This window comes from Schistocerca serialis, chromosome 1, assembly GCF_023864345.2.
Source record: "Schistocerca serialis cubense isolate TAMUIC-IGC-003099 chromosome 1, iqSchSeri2.2, whole genome shotgun sequence".
Lineage (NCBI taxonomy): Eukaryota > Metazoa > Arthropoda > Insecta > Orthoptera > Acrididae > Schistocerca > Schistocerca serialis.
In genome coordinates this window covers 1,254,800,278-1,254,819,556 of record NC_064638.1, presented here as the reverse complement: position 1 = coordinate 1,254,819,556, position 19,279 = coordinate 1,254,800,278, and the positions used below count along the sequence as shown (strand labels likewise).

The 19,279-nt window shown below is 39.4% G+C and overlaps 1 protein-coding gene across 1 annotated transcript in view; it reads right to left on the bottom strand.

Annotated features, from left to right (window-relative positions):
* Positions 1–19,279, bottom strand: part of LOC126456748 (Down syndrome cell adhesion molecule-like protein Dscam2) — a 660,038-nt gene that overhangs the window by 212,950 nt on the left and 427,809 nt on the right. The window contains exon 15 of the mRNA XM_050092498.1: positions 8,312–8,453. Coding sequence (XP_049948455.1) covers positions 8,312–8,453 — 142 coding nt within the window. The remainder of the gene's footprint in view (positions 1–8,311; positions 8,454–19,279) is intronic.

Below are 19,279 nucleotides of genomic sequence, written 5' to 3'. Positions count from 1 at the left end.
TTAATGACGTGATTGCGCAATTGCGTGCGGATTCTCGTCAGTCCACAAATGTTGATTGTGAAAATTTACAATTTGATCACGTTGGAATGAAGCCTCATCCATAAAGAGAACATTTGCACTGAAATGAGGATTGACACATTGTTGGATGAACCATTTGCAGAAGTGTACCTGTGGAGGTCAATCAGCTGCTGATAGTGCCTGCACATGCTGTACATGGTACGGAAACAACTGGCTCTCCCGTAGCACTCTCCATACAGTGATGTGGTCAACGTTACCTTGTACAGCAGCAACTTCTCTGACGCTGACATTGGGGTTATCGTCAACTGCACGAAGAATTGCCTCATCCATTGCAGGTGTCCTTGTCGTTCTAGGTCTTCCCCAGTCACGAGTCATAGGCTGGAATGTTCCGTGCTCCCTAAGACGCTGATCAATTGCTTCAAACATCTTCCTGTCGGGACACCCTCCTTCTGGAAATCTGTCTAGATACAAACGTACCGCGCCACGGCTATTGCCCCGTGCTAATCCATACATCAAATGGGCATCTGCCAACCCCGCATTTGTAAACATTGCACTGATTGCAAAACCACCTTCGTGATGAACACTAACCTGAATTATTGAGATACTTAGGAGAGCCAGTCATGACAAACATATTCTACAGGGTGTGCATGATACACAAGACAGGTGAAATACCTTCCGACATGAAGAAGAGTGGAATAATTCCAAAGGTGAAAGGTGCTGAATAATATGATAATTACTAAATCATCAGTTTAATGAGATAGATTATTTGCAGAACAATGGAAAAGTTGGTGGAAACTGACCTCAGCGAAGATCAGCTTGGGTCTGTGAGAAATATTGGGCTATATATGAGGTAAATACTGACTGCATGATGTAGCTTACAAGAAAGATTAAAAAAAGGCAAACCTATTTTAAAAGCATTTGTTGACTTAGAGGAAGCTATTGATTGGAATAATCTCATTGAAATTGTGAAGGTAGCACAAGTAAAGTACAGGAAGTGAAAAGTTATCTTCAGCTTGTACAGAAATCATATTAGACTCATAAGAATTGAGCGCATGAAAGTGAAGCAGTGGTTAAGAAGGGAGTGATGTAGGATTGTAGCTTATCCCACATGTTTTTCAGTCTGTACATTGGAAAAGCATTAAAGGAAACCATGGAGAAATTTGGAAAAGGAATCAAAGTTCATGGAGAAGAACAAAAAAATTGAATTTTGCTAGTGACATTTCAGTTCAGTCAGACATGGCAAAAAACTTCTAAGATCAGTTGAACGAAACAGAACATTTCTTGGAAACAGGTTATAAGACAAACAGAAACAGAATTAAAACAAGGGTAATGGAATAAACAGGGTGGAGAGAAAAAGGTGTTAGAAAATATTTCTCTACTGTGGTTGATAGTATGCCATAAATGATTCAACTTGTGATATTGCTGTAATATGGTTATAAAAATTCTATAACTCTCCCACCGATGTCTCAGTTTCCATTTCAGAATGGAAGCACTAACACTGGAACAGTGTTTGTTGCTCATAAAGACATTTCATGCAAATTCTGGATGTATCTTTGTGGTGAGATGCATATTCAACAGCACACTGGTCCAAGAATAGCACCTCCCTGAATGACCACTTCTCAATGACATTACTGTACAGAATTGAAGTCAAAAGTTGCAACAAAATTCAGGCATCCTCTGATACAGATTTTGTGTAATGTTTTCCCTGTTTTTTAACAGGTTGATGAATTATTTGAAAAGACCGAAGACCTACACAATTCCAGGAAGGGCCACATAGGATGACCAGCCTCAGTTTTAGCTTTGAAGAGTGTGGAGCAAGCGAGGACCCTATACATGACGATATCACTACATCAAGACATGTAGCGCAGTAACATGAGATGTCATGACGGTCTCTCCAGAGGACAATGAAAGAGAAACTTAACCTTTTCCCCTACAAAATTCAGTGCTAATAACTGTTGAAGGATAGGGATGTGGTGTTCTGATATTATTTTGGAAATAAGAAGCCTAAGGCCTTTGAAAATCGAACAGTCATTTTGGATCAGACCTGGTTTAATGATGATGCACACTTTGATCTTCATGGGTATGTCAACAAACAGAAATGGCACTACTGGGTTACTGAGGTTACTGACAGTCCACATGTTCAAGCTACTAAAAAAAGAGAAAAAAATCAATGTTTGGTGCACAATCAGTGCGCAATGCATTATTGGAACAATTTTTTATTGACAGGCAGGTACCGGAACACAAATTTACACTGGCTGTACAACGTGGCCGAATGTTCTGAAGCTACCGGTTCAGGCAGTGTGGAGCACATCCACACCACACTGTGGAGGTCTTAGAATTCTGTCAGGAAAGATTTAAAGTTCAGACTGTTGTCCTGGACACCTTAACATTCACTGGAGGTGATGTGGAGTGGCTCCCTATAGTCCTGCATTCAGCCTTTATGGTTATTTCTAATGGGATTACCTGAAGAATAGAGTCTTCAAAGATGCATCTGCAGCACTCCAGGATGTTGGTAGTCCAATTTCCAGAGAGATTCACGCAGTCTAAAATAATGTTGTTCAGAAAGTCATTCATCATCATCAGTTATCTGCTATATTAGCAGGTCCTTTGCCTCTCCATTTTCTGCGATCCATTGCTTCCTTCTTAAGGCTGCTGTATGTTGTACCGTCCATCATGTCATCCAGTATCTGGAATCTCTTCCTTCCTCGCTTCCTTTTGCCTTCTACATAACCTTCTAAAACTGTTTTTATCAGTCCATCATTCTTTCTTAATATATGCCCAATCCAATTTCTTTTTCTTCTCTTTATTACATCTAGTAACTGCCTTTTCTCTCCCACTCTTCTCAGTACCTCTTCATTTTTTACTCTGTCCATCCAACTTATTCCTTCCATCTTCCGCCATGTCCAGATCTCAAAAGCCTCCAGCCTTTCTCTGTCTTTTCTCCTCATAGTCCATGTTTCAGCGCCATATAGAAGAACACTCCATACAAGACATTTTATGAGTCTCTTTCTGAGTTCTCTGTCCATACCGCTGCAGAAGATTCTCCTTTTCTTATAAAACGCCTCTTTTGCCATTGCTATCCTTGTTTTAATTTCTGTGGTGCACTTCCAGTCGGTGTCTATCCTGCTTCCAAGATACTTAAAATTTTGCACCTGTTCTAGTGTTTCTCCATTCAGCACAATTTTTAGTTCCTTATTTCCTCCTATTGCCAATACTTTTGTTTTATTTGTGTTAATTTTCATTCCATATTTTTTTCCGTTAGTTGCAATGGTGTCCACCAAATCCTGTAATTCTTTTTCCCCTGTGGCTAGAAGGACCATGTCATCAGCAAATCTCAAGCACCCTACTCTTCTTCCTCCAATTTCTACTCCTTTGTCACCTAATGAGCATTGGTCAATCATATTTTCCAAGTACAGGTTGAAAAGAGTAGGTGATAAACAGCATCCTTGTCTTACTCCTCTCCCTAGTCTGATCCAGTTCGTACTTTCTCCTCTCACTTTAACTGAAACTTTTTGATTAAGGTACAATGAGTTTATAAGTCTTCTGGTTTTCCAGTCCACTCTCTTTTCCCTCATAATAGTCGCCAGCTTGTCCCAAACCACATTGTCAAATGCCTTTTCTAAATCGATGAAGCACATATATAGGTCTCTTCCTTTTTCAATAAACCTTTCTCCCAAGATTCGTAGGAGCCCTATTGCATCTCTGGTGCCCGTATTCTGTCTAAAGCCAAACTGCTCCTCGCCGAGATTCTCCTCTATTACTTTTTCAAGTCTTTTATTAATTATTCTTAACATCACTTTGGCTGCATGTGAAATGAGGCTGACTGTCCTGTGCTCGCTGCATTTCTTGGTTCCTTGTTTTTTCGGCAATGGAATCATTACTGTTGTCAAAAAGTCCTCAGGCCATTCACCACTGTCATATATTTTATTACATAACCTCAATATTTCTCTTATTCCATTGTGGTTCAAGCATTTTAGTATTTCTCCCGGTATTGTATCTGTACCTACTGCTTTGCCATTTTTCATTGCATCAATGGCAGACTTTACTTCTTCCATTATGATGGTCAGTCCTTTCTCTTCATCACTTACACTGTTGTGTGGTTCAAGTTCTAGAGTTTCTGGTTTGCTATTTGTGTCATGTAGCTCTTTTATATATTCTTCCCATCTCTGGAGGACATCGTCACGATCTTTATACACTACCTCTTCGTCTTTACTCAAAATTTCCATAGTAGCACTTCCTGCTCTGTTTTGTTCCCATGTCATAGTCTTTACTCTGTTGTATAGTAAGTCGTATCTTCCTTTCCTGTCCAGTTCTTCAATTTCATGACATTCCTCTTTTAGCCATTTTTTCCTAGCCTGCTCTGTTTCTCTTCGCAGTTCGTTATTTAACCTTCGGTATATCTTTCTTGCATCTTCAGTGTTCTTGTTTTTCAATTTTCTTCTCTCCTCCATCTTGGAAATCATTTCTTGTGTGACCCATGGTTTTTTTGACCTTTTCCCTTTTGCATATCCTATATTTTTCTGTCCTGCTTTAATGATTCCTTCTTTCAGCATATTCCAGTACTCATTGGCATTATCAGGTGCTTCTTTGTCTCGTAATGTGATTAGAAAGTCCCGAGACAGCATTTCTGTAATTTGTTCTTTGTTGGACCTTATCTTCTCTAGATCCCATTTCTTCACCATTGTCGCCTTTTTCAGTTTTTTCATTCTTATTTCTATTTCTGCCATAAGTAAGTTGTGGTCACTATTAATATCTGCACCTGGTAATGTGTGCACCTTCTTGATTCCATTCCTGTATCTTTCTTCTACCACTATAAAATCGATTTGGTTTCTATATTTATCCCCTGGTGATTTCCAAGTGTAGAGCCTCCTCTTATGGTTCTTGAACCATGTGTTTGCCACTATCAGCTGCCTTTCCCTGCAGAAGTCAATTAACCATTCACCTCTGTCATTTCTCTTTCCAATACCATGACTGCCTACTATGTTTCCCTCTTTCCCTTCTCCCACAATGGCGTTCCAGTCTCCCATTACTATTTTGCAGCATTTTTTATTTTCGTCCATTATTCTCTCTATTACATTGTATGTTTCCTCTACAATTTGGTCATCATGTTCTGAAGTTGGCATATACACCTGGACAATCAGTAAATCTTTTTGTGCTCCTTTCAGCCTTACACAAATAACCCGGTCATTTGCATAGTCTACATATTCCACACATTTAGCCAATTCCTTTGTCATAATCATTCCTACTCCATTAATTCCTTTTACTTCTCCTCCTGAGTAGTAGAATACATATTCATCTGACTGCAACTCTCCATGTCCATTCCATCTTACTTCAGCAACTCCTACGAGGTCCATATGATTCTTTTCCATCTCTCTTTTAAGATTTTCTAGTTTTCCTGCTTGTAGCAGAGTTCTGACATTCCAGGTACCAATTCTCGTTTTGATTTTTTGCCTCCTTTCAAGTTGTCCCCCCCGGAGATCCGAATGGGGGACTATTTTACCTCCGGACACTGATTTAACATGAGAGGAAGCCATTTTTTGTGCATAAAATGGAGACTGCATTATGCAGGGAAGATAATCTGTCATTACAGAATTCAATTAAAGTCTCTACACAACACATTGTTGCAGAAGGAAATCACTTTGAAAATTGTCTGTATTAAATTAGGGTTGTCTGTCCAAGTTATGTTGTAGGACACAAAAACTTTCTAACACCTATTTTTCACCACCCTGTAGTTGAATTAAATCAGATGATGCTCAGGGAATTACAAATGAAACAAGACACTGAAAATAGTAGATAATTTTTGCTGTTTGGGCAGAAAAATGATTAATGAAAGCTGAAACGAAAGGATATAAAATGGGGACTGGCTATTGTAGTAAAAACATTTATGGAAGGGGGGATTTTGTTAACATCTAATAAAAATTTAAATCCAGTTAGAAATGCAACTTTGTATAGAGGTGAAACATAGATGACAAGCAGTTTAGACAAGAAGAGGATTAAAATTTTTAAAATGAGATGCTAAGTTTAAAATTAAATGGGTAGATCAAGTAACTAATGAGGATACACTGAATAGAAGTGCAGAAAAAAGAAATTTATGGGACAACTTGAATAAAAGAACGGATCGGTTGATAGGACATATTGTTAGGCAGCAAGAAATTCTCAGTTTAATAAAGGAGGGAAATGCGGGGGGGGGGGTTTAAAAACTGTTGAAGGAGCTAAGGGATGAATAGAGTTAGCAGGTCCAAATGAAATGAAGGTTGCAGTATAAGAGATTTCCACAGAAAAGACTAATGTGGACAGCTGCATCAAACTAGTCTGCGGACTGAAGACAACAACAATAACAATAACAGCAACCACTACCACCTTGCACAACTTATGGGAATATAGTACATGCAGTGTGGGATATGGGCAAATTTTTCTCCTGATATAAGACAACATCTAACACACCAATATTGTCCAAGATGGATAGGTCAAACACAGCCTGCAGTTTGTCCTCCAAGGTCAGCTGACCTCAATCCTTTGAATTTTTCAGTTTAACATCACCTCAGAAGTGAAGTATACAGCACTCCCATTGATATGGCCAAAGAACTGGAGCAGCAAATTGTACAATCTTGTCAACTTCATGACATGATTTGGGGAGTGTTTGAATGAATTTGTAACTTACTGCTCGAACAAGTGCAATGTTGCATCCGAGTGTGAGAATGACAGCTGGAAAACCTTGTTTAACAGGTACAAGTATACATAAATTTTACTTTTAACACATAACGTGTTGAAGTAGTATTGTATTTCTTGTTAAGGTAGGCCATGGGTGAAATGTGAGATCAAGTAGATGGAACTTAATGAAGAAGTTTAGATTTCACATAAATTTGTACTAACCTGGAAAATATTTCACACTTAAGTTTGTAACCACACATTTACAGTTATCTCACAAATGGCTCAGTTACAGCCTGATATTTACTAGAACATTTTTGCTTCTATGAGTATTGTTGTATAGGTTCACCCATGTCACTTGTCAGTATTTGCTGTTTATTATTTTTCACTTAGGCATCTCTGACAACCCTCTCAACTATGTACCCCAGGTGGCTGCTAGTGTCACTTGGTCCTTAAACCAACCCTGCATCTTCCACACAGTTTATGGAAATCTACAGAGTATAGGTGTGTGTGGATGTTTGCTGGCACAGCTTATATGTGATAATGAGGGAAAGGTTGTTCATCTCATCACTATTAAATTAAGTAATCAGTTGCTCCCCTGTCTTTCATCTGTTAGCAGATACTCATCACCAAACCCAGTGAAGCTATTGCTATCAGACAATGATACTAACCCATGGTATAAAGATGATGTGAGTGATGTCACATGTGCAGAGACAGAACAGAACACTGACAATATTTATTTTGCTTCCATATTATTTTTTGAAAAGTAGGTATGAGGTAAAATGATCTGTAGCATAGCCTGAGATAGAGGTTAGGCTGAAAGGTGCTGGTTTGGTTATGAGTTTATGAAGCCAAAGAATGTGATGTCATGAAAGTAACTATAGTTTTTGTTATGGCATGAATTTTAGGCGTACTGAATTTTGATGAGTGATTTATGATAATCATTTTGATAACATCACGGGTCAAATCAGATGGATGGTACTGGGAAGATCAATATTTTTCCTGATATGTTATTCAACTATCAACAGTCTGTCATCTTCCACAGTTTGGTGGCAATTTGACATATCCTCAGGCTGATGGCAATCATGATATATTTAACTATTGAACCTCTAAACAGACCACAAATGCAGTCAATTATGAAACATACACAATCCATTTGGGCAACCACTGTCCACAATTAAAAAATATGCTCTGCAAACCAGTGTAGTGTTCACAAAAGAAGCTACTATATGGCACCAGCTCTCTTCCTCATTAGACTTAAGACTGGAACATGGAGAAAGTGACTGAATTTAGACCTCCATGTTATTTTTATGATCCCTTACAATCAGCTGGTCTCCAAATTCTTTTAGCTTCAAGAGGACTCAACAACATTCTTGAATGACTCAAGACTGGACTGCACAACAACTTTAAATGTGGTCTTCAAGATTTGTGGCAGTAACAGTGACAAGATAGTGAAAGTAATATTGTATATGAATTATACCATAAGTGGCACAAATTATGAAATTTAGATTCACTGAACTTTTTGTGCTCTTTTATTACTTTTATGGCAGTTCATGCCAAGCATTCATTTGTGTCTGCACCAGGATTTATTGACTTTGATCCATCTGTAAGACTCACAATATTTGGATAAAAGAGAATTATTTACCTGTAACTGTGATGCAACCGTTGTCCATTGAAGAGCCAGTCAACCTGAATAGGATGGTCTCCTCTGACGTCACACTGTAACATTACCTGATCACCACGTCGAGCAGTGGCAGTCTTCTCCACCACATCAAAACTAACTGGTTCTGCAACATTAAAATTCATTATCACAGTTAATAATTTAGCCAATTATTATAACTAATAACAGTGTTCCATTAAGTTCACAAATATTCTGCCACAGTTTTTAGTAATAACAATAAAGCAAACAAACAAGAATAATAAACAGCTTATAGGGAACACCAATGAGAATAAGAAACTAAATTAAAAATTCTTCTCAATAGACTGATTTCATCAATAGACAAGTCCCCAACAATCAGTCTCTCCTACTCGTCTCATCTGATAAGTCCCCCTGACTTGGATTCTGGGTGACTTTTTTGAACTCCACCCCTTTTCCTAAGCCTCTCCAGTCCTATTCCTACACCCCTATTCCTTCCCCTTCAACCTTTCTGCCTGAAGAAGGAGTCACTGGATCCGAAAGCTTGTATAAGTAAAAACTTTTTTATATACATGTGTCCTCAGGCCACCACTTGGTAAGTAGATTTTTTATCTATCCAATTACAAAGAGGTTTTCTAGGAAGATTATGTCTTGTGTTATGAGTATTTTACATTTATACTGATGTATTCTTGGGCAAGGGTCTGGTACCAGACTAAATTAACTCTTCATTCCATGGATCTGTACTGAGGAAATATGCGTGAATGTGGAACATTATTATGTGATATTGATAAAAATATAGTAATAATAATACATACATGCTGTACAACAGCTGGTTCCACTTCAAAATAAGTCAATGGAATAGAAGGAGTTGGTCACAAGTAAGTTTTCGGGGCGCTCTTAAACTGAAACTTATTTGTAACAAAACTTTTTATGGTTCTTAGCAAGTTATTGAAGGTGTGTGTTTCTGAATAGTGGATCCCTTTTTGGGCAAAAAAAGTTCTCATTCCTAGTATACATTTTGTGAAATGAGCTGTTTACTGGAATATATTACTTGAAGTGTGAGCCCAAAATTATGGAATGAAAGTAAGCTCCATATGTGAGCTTTTCTATTTTTATGTCACCTATGTCTGATAACTTTGACATTGCAAACAAGGATTTGTTTAGGCATTTCAGCAGTTCTGCGGTATACTTTTTCCAACTTAATTAGTTACATGTTCCAAAGAACATTTGAACAGTTCTTTTACTCAACTGATGTGGAATGAGTCAGATTATGGGAAAATATATGCACTTTAGTGTTAACGTTAAGGAACACTATTTTTTTTCCTTTTACCCCTCTCAGGTTATATCCCCAGGCACTTTAACACTGCGAGACCTCTCCTATCTGTGCTTCTTCACACTTTATGCATATGCTGGGTGGAAACCTCTTACATTTAGTGAACTGCATATAGTGAGTCTTTTGAAAGTTTAATTACAAGTGATTTGGCCATAAGCCATTTATTGATGTCCAGGAAAATGTCATTAGCAGTCGTTTTTAAAACTGTGCTTGACTTGTTATTTACTGCAATACTTACATCATCTGCAAGCAAAGCAAACTCTTCAGCTGTCAGTGTATCTGATGAGAGGTCATTTATGCACACAAGAAAAAGTTATGGCCCTATGACAGCTACTTGTGGGACACTACACATAATTATGTGCTTCCCAATCACATGACAACTGACAGCTTAATTCACTGGTCTCTCGTACTGCTACCCTCTGTTTCCTGTTTGTGAGATATGAGTTTAAGCATTTTGTGGAAAATCTCATATAAATATGTGAAACAAATACTAACAAAGAGATAGAGGGGCTGGCCAGTACTTACCTCAGCTCAGTACAGCCGATAGATACACAAAAAACAGAACCGAAAATTTACGTTCCTGGCTTTCGAAACAAATGTTCCTTCATCAGGGAGGAGAGGAGAAAGAAAAGGAAGAAGGGAAAGTGGATTAAGTTACTCACAACCCAGGTTATGAAGCAACAGGGAAAGGAAAACAGGGAGAGTAGCAAGGATGGAGGCATGGTTGTCAGAGGGAAGCCAAAGATATTCTACTGTAAGTACTGTGCCAGCTTCAAACCAAAGTGGATGCATACAGAAGTAAAGAGGTATATAGTATAAAGATAAACACAACTATGTAGGATGAAAAGATGCATGAATGGCTAAAGAGGAAAGGGAAAGAGGAGAAGACTGAAGAGTAAATGGGAGTGAGGTTGTTTAACGTAGGTTCAGTCCAGGGGAATGGCGGGATGAAAGGATGTGTTGGAGTGCAAGTTCCCATCTCCGCAGTTCAGAGGGACTGGTGTTGGTTGGGAGAAGCCAAATGGCACATACGGTGTAGCAGGTTCCTAGGTCCCTAGAATTATGCTGGAGGGCATGCTCCACTACTGGGTATTGGACATCTCCTAGGCGGACAGTTCGTCTGTGTCCGTTCATGCGCTCAGCCAGTTTAGTTGTTGTCATACGGATGTGAAAGGCTGTGCAGTGCAGGCATGTCAGTTGATAAATGACATGTGTAGTTTCACACGTGGCCCTGCCTTGAATTGTGTGTGTTTTACCAGTAGCGGGGCTGGAGTAGGTGGTTGTGGGGGGATGCATGGGGCAGGTTTTGCAGCGGGGTTGGTTACAAAGGTAGGAACTGCTGGGTAGAGAAGGTAGTCTGGGAATATTGTAGGGTTTAACAAGGATGTTACAGAGGTTAGGGGGGCAACGAAAGGCAACTCTGGGTGGTGTGGGGAGAATTTTGTCAAGGGATGATCTCATTTCAGGGGTTGACTTGAGAAAGTCATATCCCTGGCGGAGTAATTTGTTGACCGTGTGGAGTATGTGGCAGAAGGACTGCGCCAACTCTCCGACACCTCAACCTACAAAGCTGTTACCCAGGATCCCATTCCCTCCATCCAGACTGAGCTGTAGAAAATTCTAAAAATCCAAGGTCCCTCACAAGGCCTCACAACGGCTTCCATAGACTTACTCACTTCACCTGAGCCATGTACCCCTACTTTCTACCTATTACCCAAAATCCACAAAGAGAACCATCCTGGCCGTCCCATTGTAGCAGGCTTCAAAGCCCCAACAGAACGTATCTCAGCTCTGGTAGACCAACACCTCCAGCCTATCACCCGCAGACTCCCATCCTACATCAAAGACACAAACCACTTCCTAGAACACCTCAAATCCATTCCCACTCCCCTCCCACCTGAAACCTTTCTTGTCACCATAGATGCTACACCCCTTTACACAAACATACCACATACCCATGGTCTCTCTGCCCTTGAGCACTACCTCTCCCAACGCCCACCTGAAGATCTTCCAAAAACCTCGTTCCTTATCCCACTTACCAACTTCATCCTCACCCATAATTACTTCACTTTTGAAGGCCAGACCTACAAACAAATCAGGGGAATGGCCATGGGAACCAGGATGGATGGCTCCGTCTTATGCCAACCTCTTCATGGGCCGCATGGAGGAGGCTTTCCTGAAGACCCAACAGCTGCTTCCCCTGGCCTGGTATAGGTTTATAGATTATATCTTTGTGGTCTGGACTCATGGTGAAGAAACACTCCTTAATTTCCTCCATAACCTCAACTCCTTTTCGAATCTGAATTTCACCTGGTCCTTCTCCAAAACCCAAGCCACCTTCCTGGATGTTGACCTTCATCTTGTTGAAGCTCACATCCACACCTCTGTCCATATCAAACTCACAAACAAACAACAGTACCTTCACTTTGATAGCTGCCATCCATTCCACATCAAACGCTCCCTTCCCTACAACCTAGGTATTCATGGCAAACGTATATGCTCCAATGACAAATCCCTCAACAATTACACCAATAACCTGACCAGTGCTTTCCTCTCCCGCAACTATCCTGCAGACCTTGTCCACAAACAGATCTCCCAAGCAATACATTCCTCCCCGTCCAACAACAATGTTCCTACCCCCAGACCACACAGAAGCATCCCCCTTGTCACCCAATATTATCCTGGCCTCGAAAACATCAACAAGAAGGGCAGTAGCCTTTTCAGTAGTTGAAGGGGCAACAGTGATTGACTGATCTGACCTTGTAATGTCAACAAAAATAGCCTTGCTGTGCTGGTACTGTGGATGACTGAAAGCAAGGGGAAACTACAGCCTTAGCTTTTCTTGGTGGCATGCAGCTCGACTGTATGGTTAAATGATTATGGCATCCTCTTGGGTAAAATACTATATGGTAAAATAATCCCTCATTCAGATCTCTGGGTGGGGACTACTCAGGAGGATGTTGTCATCAGGAAAAACAAAACTACTGATCTGTGTATTAGAGCATGGAATGTTAGATTCCATAATCGGGCAGGTAGATTAGAAAATTTAAAAAGGGAGATGGATAGGTTAAAGTTAGATGTAGTGGGAATTGGTGAAGTTTGGTGGTAGCAGGAATACGGCTTCCGATCTGGTGAATTCAGTGCAAAGTCAACTAGGGACAATGTAGGAGTAGGTTTAATAATGAATAAGAAAACAGAAATGCAGATAAGCTACTATGAACAGCATAGCAAATGCATTACTGTAACAAAGATAGACACGAAGCACTCACCCTGCACAATAATACAAGTTTATAATCATCGCTAACACTTCATCTGAGAATAATAAAAGAGGGCTGTGTACATGGAAGAGACGTGGAGACACTGGAAGGTTTCAGACTGATTAGATAATGATAAGATAGATATTTCATAACCAGATTTTAAACTGTAAGAGGGCTGTGTACATGGAAGAGACGTGGAGACACTGGAAGGTTTCAGACTGATTAGATAATGATAAGATAGATATTTCATAACCAGATTTTAAACTGTAAGACATTTCCAGGGGCAGATGTGGACACTGACCACAATTTATTGGTTATGAACTGTAGATTAAAACTGAAGAAACTGGAAAAAGGTAGGAAAATAAGAGCATGGGACCCGGATAAGTTGAAAGAATCAGAGCTTATTGAAAGTTTCAGTGGGAGCATTAGGCAATGACTGACTAGACTGAGGGAAAGGCATGTGACAGAAGTCAAATGGGTAGGTTAAGAGATGAAACAGTGAAGGCAGCAGAAGATCAAACAGGTAAAAAAATCAAGACCTAGTAGAGATCCTCGGATAACACAGGAGATATTGGATTTAACTGATGAAAGGAGACAATATAAAAATGCAGCAAATGAAGCAGGCAAAAGGGAGTACAAAAGTCTAAAAAATGAAACTGACAGGAAGTGAAATGGCTAAGCAGGAATGGCTAGAGGACAAAGGTAAGGATATAGAAGCATGTATCATGAGGTGAAAGATAAATACTGCCTACATGAAAATGAAAGAGGCCTTTGGAGACAAGAAAAGCCACGATATGAATAACAAGAGCTCAGATGGAAAACTAGTTCAAAGCAAAGAAGAGAAAACTGAAAGGTGGAAGGAGTATATGGAGGGTCTGTACAAGGGAGATGAACTTGCAGGCAATATTATAGAATGGAAGAGGATTTAGATGAAGAGGGGTTGTGAGACATGATACTGCAAGAAGAATTTGACAGAGCACAGAAAGATCTAAGTTGAAACAAGATGCCAGGAGTAGACAGGAGTCCTAAGACCTACTGACAGCCTTTGTAACAACAGCCATGGCAAAAATCTTCCATCTGACATGTGAGATATATGAGACAGGTGAAGTATCCTGACTTCAAGAAGAATATAGTAATTCCAATTCCAAGGAAAGTACGGTAAGTGCTGACAGATGAGAATATTGTCAAACTATCAGTTTAATAAGTCATGGGTGAAAAATAGTAGCATGAATTTTTTACACAAGAATGGAAAAACTGGTAAAGGCTGACCTCGGGGAAGATCAGTTAGGATTCCAGAGAAATGTGGCCACATGTGAGGCAAGATTAACTCTATAGCTTCTAGTAGAAGATAGGTTAAGGATAAGTAAACTTACTTTTATAGCATTTGTAGACTTAAAGAAAGCTTTTGACAATGTTGACCAGAATAATCTCTTTGAAATTCTGAAGGTATCAAGGGTAAAATACAGGGAGCGAAAGACTATTCACAACTTGTAAAGAAACCAGATTGTGGTTATAAGAGTTGAGGGGCATGAAATGGAAGTTGTGATTGAGAAATGAGTGAGACGGGGTTGTAGCTTCTCCCCAATGTTATTCAATCTGTATATTGAGCAAATAGTAAAGGAAACCAAAGACAATTTTAGAGGAGGAATTAATGTTCAGGGAGAAGAGATAAAAACATTGACATTTGCCAAGGACATTGTAATTCTGTCAGAGGCATTAAATGACTTGGAAGCGCATTTGAAGAGAATGGACAGTGTCTTGAAAGGTGGGTATAAGATAAACAACAAAAGCAAAATAAGGGTAATGGAATGTAGTCAAATTAAATATGCTGACCGAATTAGCTTAGGACTTGAGAAACTTAAAGTAGTAGATGAGTTTTGCTATTTGGCCAGCCAGATAACTGATAATGGTGGAGGCAGAGAGGATATAAAGTTTAGGCTGACAATTGCAAGAAAAGTGTTTCAGAAGAAAAGAAATTTGCTAACGTCAAATATAGATCTAAGTGTTACAAAGTCTTTTATGGAAGTATCTGTATGGAGTGTTGACAAGTGTGTACGTGAAACAAGGACAACAAACAGTTTACAGTGGAAGTGAAACATGGACAACAAATAGTTTAACCAAGAAGAGAATAGAAGCTTTTGAACTGTGGTGCTATAGAAGAATGCTGAAGATTAGATGGGTAGATCAGATAACTAATGAGGAGGCACTAAATAGAATTGGTGAGAAAAGAAGTTTGTGACACAACCTGACTAGAAGAAGGGATGAGTTAATAGGACACATTCTGAAACATCAAGGGATCACCAATTTATACTGGATGGATATATATATATATATATATATATCTGTGTGTGTGTGTGTGTGTGTGTGTGTGTGTGTGTGTGGGGGGGGGGGGGGGGGCTAAAAATCATATAGGAAGACCCAGAGATGAATACATTAAGCAGAGAGTATAGCTTGCAGCAGTTACTCAGAGATGAAGAAGATAGACTAGCATGGATAACTGCATCTAACCAGTCTTCAGACTGAAGACCACAACAACAACATTATCTTTCATAATATTTTCAAGAATGCTGGTCAAAGTGAAATTTAGCCTGCAATTTGAAGGCATTTCTTGAACAGTGGTTTGATGTCGGTACATTTGAGCTGATGTTCCAGTGATAAAAGACTTATTGTACAAATAACTTAAGAGTTTCTAAATTTACAAGAACACTCATTTCATCATAATCACTTGACTTAAAACATTTTAATATGGACATTATTTCTTGTTAAGTGGTTGCCATATTCATGTAACTGAAGCTGTTTATAAAGGTTAGTCTTAGGTATTCTAGGGCATTATTTTCTAAACCTGACACTCCCATATTATCTGTAACTGATATAAAATATTTGTTAAAGAGATTTGCCATACTACACTCATCTGTTACCAATGTATCATCTACCCTTAAAGCTATCTGCTCCTGTCCCTTTCCAATTTTACCAGTCTCTTCTTTCTCTATATCCCACACTATTTTTATTTTGTTGCCTGATGCTGCCATCTTCTTCTCATAGTGCATTTGCTTAAATGTCTGGTCTACTTTACTTAATGTTCTGCACTATACCTTGTAATAAGCTAATCATAAACAATGGAGCTGTTCTTGCCTGCCAGAGACAGTTTCTTTTTTTGCCATGCAGTATACCTTTATTGCTTGAGGTAATGCATGATTTTGTTATAGACTTCTGTGTAATCTGAATACCTTTAGAAGGAAGAGCTTTCCAACAAGGTAATGACTCTATAAATGAATGTGCTATATTTTTCATTCATTTCACGAATCCAGTGTAAGCAACTCTCCAGTTCATATTTTTGAGCACTTTTCTTACTAAATTTTTGATAGATTTATGCCTAGCACTTGGATCTGCATGTTACAATCTGATAGGCTATTGATGACTAGTGTTGTGACATGATTTTGTTCCTTTGATGTGGTTATAAAATATTATCAATGACTGTCTTTGAGCACTCAGCTGTCCTGTCTGGAAAGTTTACTGTAGGAAATAGATTGAATGACAATGTTATTGAGTGTAATAGATTTTTACTGGAAGAGTTTTTAGAAAATCTATGTCAAATTCCCCCCATGAACCATGGACCTTGCCGTTGGTGGGGAGGCTTGCGTGCCTCAGCGATACAGATAGCCATACCGTAGGTGTAACCTCAACGGAGGGGTATCTGTTGAGAGGCCAGACAAACGTGTGGTTTCTGAAGAGGGGGAGCAGCCTTTTCAGTAGTTGCAGGGGCAACAGTCTGGATGATTGACTGATCTGGCCTTGTAACACTAACCAAAATGGCCTTGCTCTTCTGGTACTGCGAACGGCTGAAAGCAAGGGGAAACTACAGCCGTAATTTTTCCCGAGGGCATGCAGCTTTACTGTATGATTAAATGATGATGGCATCCTCTTGGGTAAAATATTCCGGAGGTAAAATAGTCCCCCATTCGGATCTCCAGGTGAGGACTACTCAAGAGGAGGTTGTTATCAGGAGAAAGAAAACTGGCATTCTACGGATTGGAGTGTGGAATGTCAGATCCCTTAATCGGGCAGGTAGGTTAGAAAATATAAAAAGGGAAATGGATAGATTAAAGTTAAATATAGTGGGAATTAGTGTTAGTTCAGTGGCAGGAGGAACAAGACTTTTGGTCAGGTGAATATAGGGTTATAAATACAAAATCTAATAGGGGCAATGCAGGAGTAGGTTTAATAATGAATAAAAAAAATAGGAGTACGGGTAAGCTACTACAAACAGCATAGTGAACGCATTATTGTGGCCAAGATAGACATGAAGCCCACACCTACTACAGTAGTACAAGTTTATATGCCAACTAGCTCTGCAGATGACTGCCGGCCGTGGTGGTCGTGCGGTTCTAGGCGCTCCAGTCCGGAGCCGCGCTGCTGCTACGGTCGCAGGTTCGAATCCTGCCGCGGGCATGGATGTGTGTGATGTCCTTAGGTTAGTTAGGTTTAATTAGTTCTAAGTTCTAGGGGACTGATGACCACAGCAGTTGAGTCCCATAGTGCTCAGAGCCATTTTTCCTGCAGATGACTAATAAATTGATGAAATGTATGATGAGATAAAAGAAATTATTCAGGTAGTGAAGAAAGACAAAAATTTAATAGTCATGGGTGATTGCAATTCAAGAGTAGGAAAAGGAAGAGAAGGAAACATAGTAGGTGAATATGGATTGGGGCTAAGAAATGAAAGAGGAAGCCGCCTGGTAAAATTTTGCGCGGAGCATAACTTAATCATAGCTAACACTTGGTTTAAGAATCATGAAAGAAGGTTATAAACATGGAAGAACCCTGGAGATACTAAAAGGTATCAGATAGATTATATAACGGTAAGACAGAGATTTAGGAACCAGGTTTTAAATTGTAAGACATTTCCAGGGGCAGATGTGGACTCTGACCACAATCTATTGGTTATGAACTGTAGATTAAAACTGAAGAAACTGCAAAAAGGTGGGAATGTAAGGAGATGGGACCTGGATAAACTGAAAGAACCAGAGGTTGTACAGAGTTTCAGGGAGAGCATAAGGGAACAATTGACAGGAATGGATGAAAGAAATACAGTAGAAGAAGAATGGGTAGCTTTGAGGGATGAAATAGTGAAGGCAGCAGAGGATCAAATAGGTAAAAAGATGAGGGCTAGTAGAAACATTTGGGTAACAGAAGAAATATTGAATTTAATTGATGAAAGGAGAAAATATAAAAATGCAGTAAATGAAGCAGGCAAAAAGGAATACAAATGTCTCAAAAATGATATCAAGTGGAAGTGCAAAATGGCTAAGCAGGGATGGCTAGAGGACAAATGTACGGATTTAGAGGCTTACCTCACTAGGGGTAAGATAGATACTGCCTACAGGAAAATTAAAGAGACCTTTGGAGAAAGGAGAACCACTTGCGTGAATATCAAGAGCTTTGACGGAAACAAAGAAGGGAAAGCAGAAAGGTGGAAGGAGTATATAGGGGGTCTATACAAGGGCGATGTACTTGGGGACAATATTATGGAAATGGAAGAGTATGTAGATGAAGATGAAATGGAAGATACGATACTGCATGAAGAGTTTGACAGAGCACTGAAAGATCTGAGTTGAAACAAGGCCCCAGGAGTAGACAACATTCCACTAGAACTACTGACAGCCTTGGGAGAACCAGTCCCGACAAAACTCTACCATCTGGTGAGCAGAATGTATGAGACTGGCTTAATACCGTCAGACTTCAAGAAGAATATAATAATTCCAATCCCAAAGAAAGCAGGTGTTGACAGATGTGGAAGTTACTGAACTATCAGTTTAATAAGTCACAGCTGCAAAATACTAAAGCGAATTCTTAACAGACGAATGGAAAAACTGATAGAAGCCGACCTCGGGGAAGATGGCAGTTATGAGAGTCGAAGGATATGAAAGGGAAGCAGTGGTTGGGAAGGGAGTGAGACAGGGTTGTAGCCTCTCCCCGATGTTATTCAATCTGTATATTGAGCAAGCAATAAAGGAAACAAAAGAAAAGTTCGGAGTAAGTATTAAAATCCATGGAGAAGAAATAAAAACTTTGAGGTTCGCCGATGACATTGTAATTCTGACAGCAAAGGACTTGGAAGAGCAGTTGAACGGAATGGACAGTGTCTTGAAAGGAGGGTATAAGATGAACATCAACAAAAGCAAAACGAGGATAATGGAATGTAGTCGAATTAAGTCGGGTTACGCTGAGGGAATTAGATTAGGAAATGAGGCACTTAAAGTACTAAAGGAGTTTTGCTATTTGGGGAGCAAAATAACAGATGATGGTCGAAGTAGAGAAGATATAAAACGTAGACTGGCAATGGCAAGGAAAGCGTTTCTGAAGAAGAAAAATTTGTTAACATCGAGT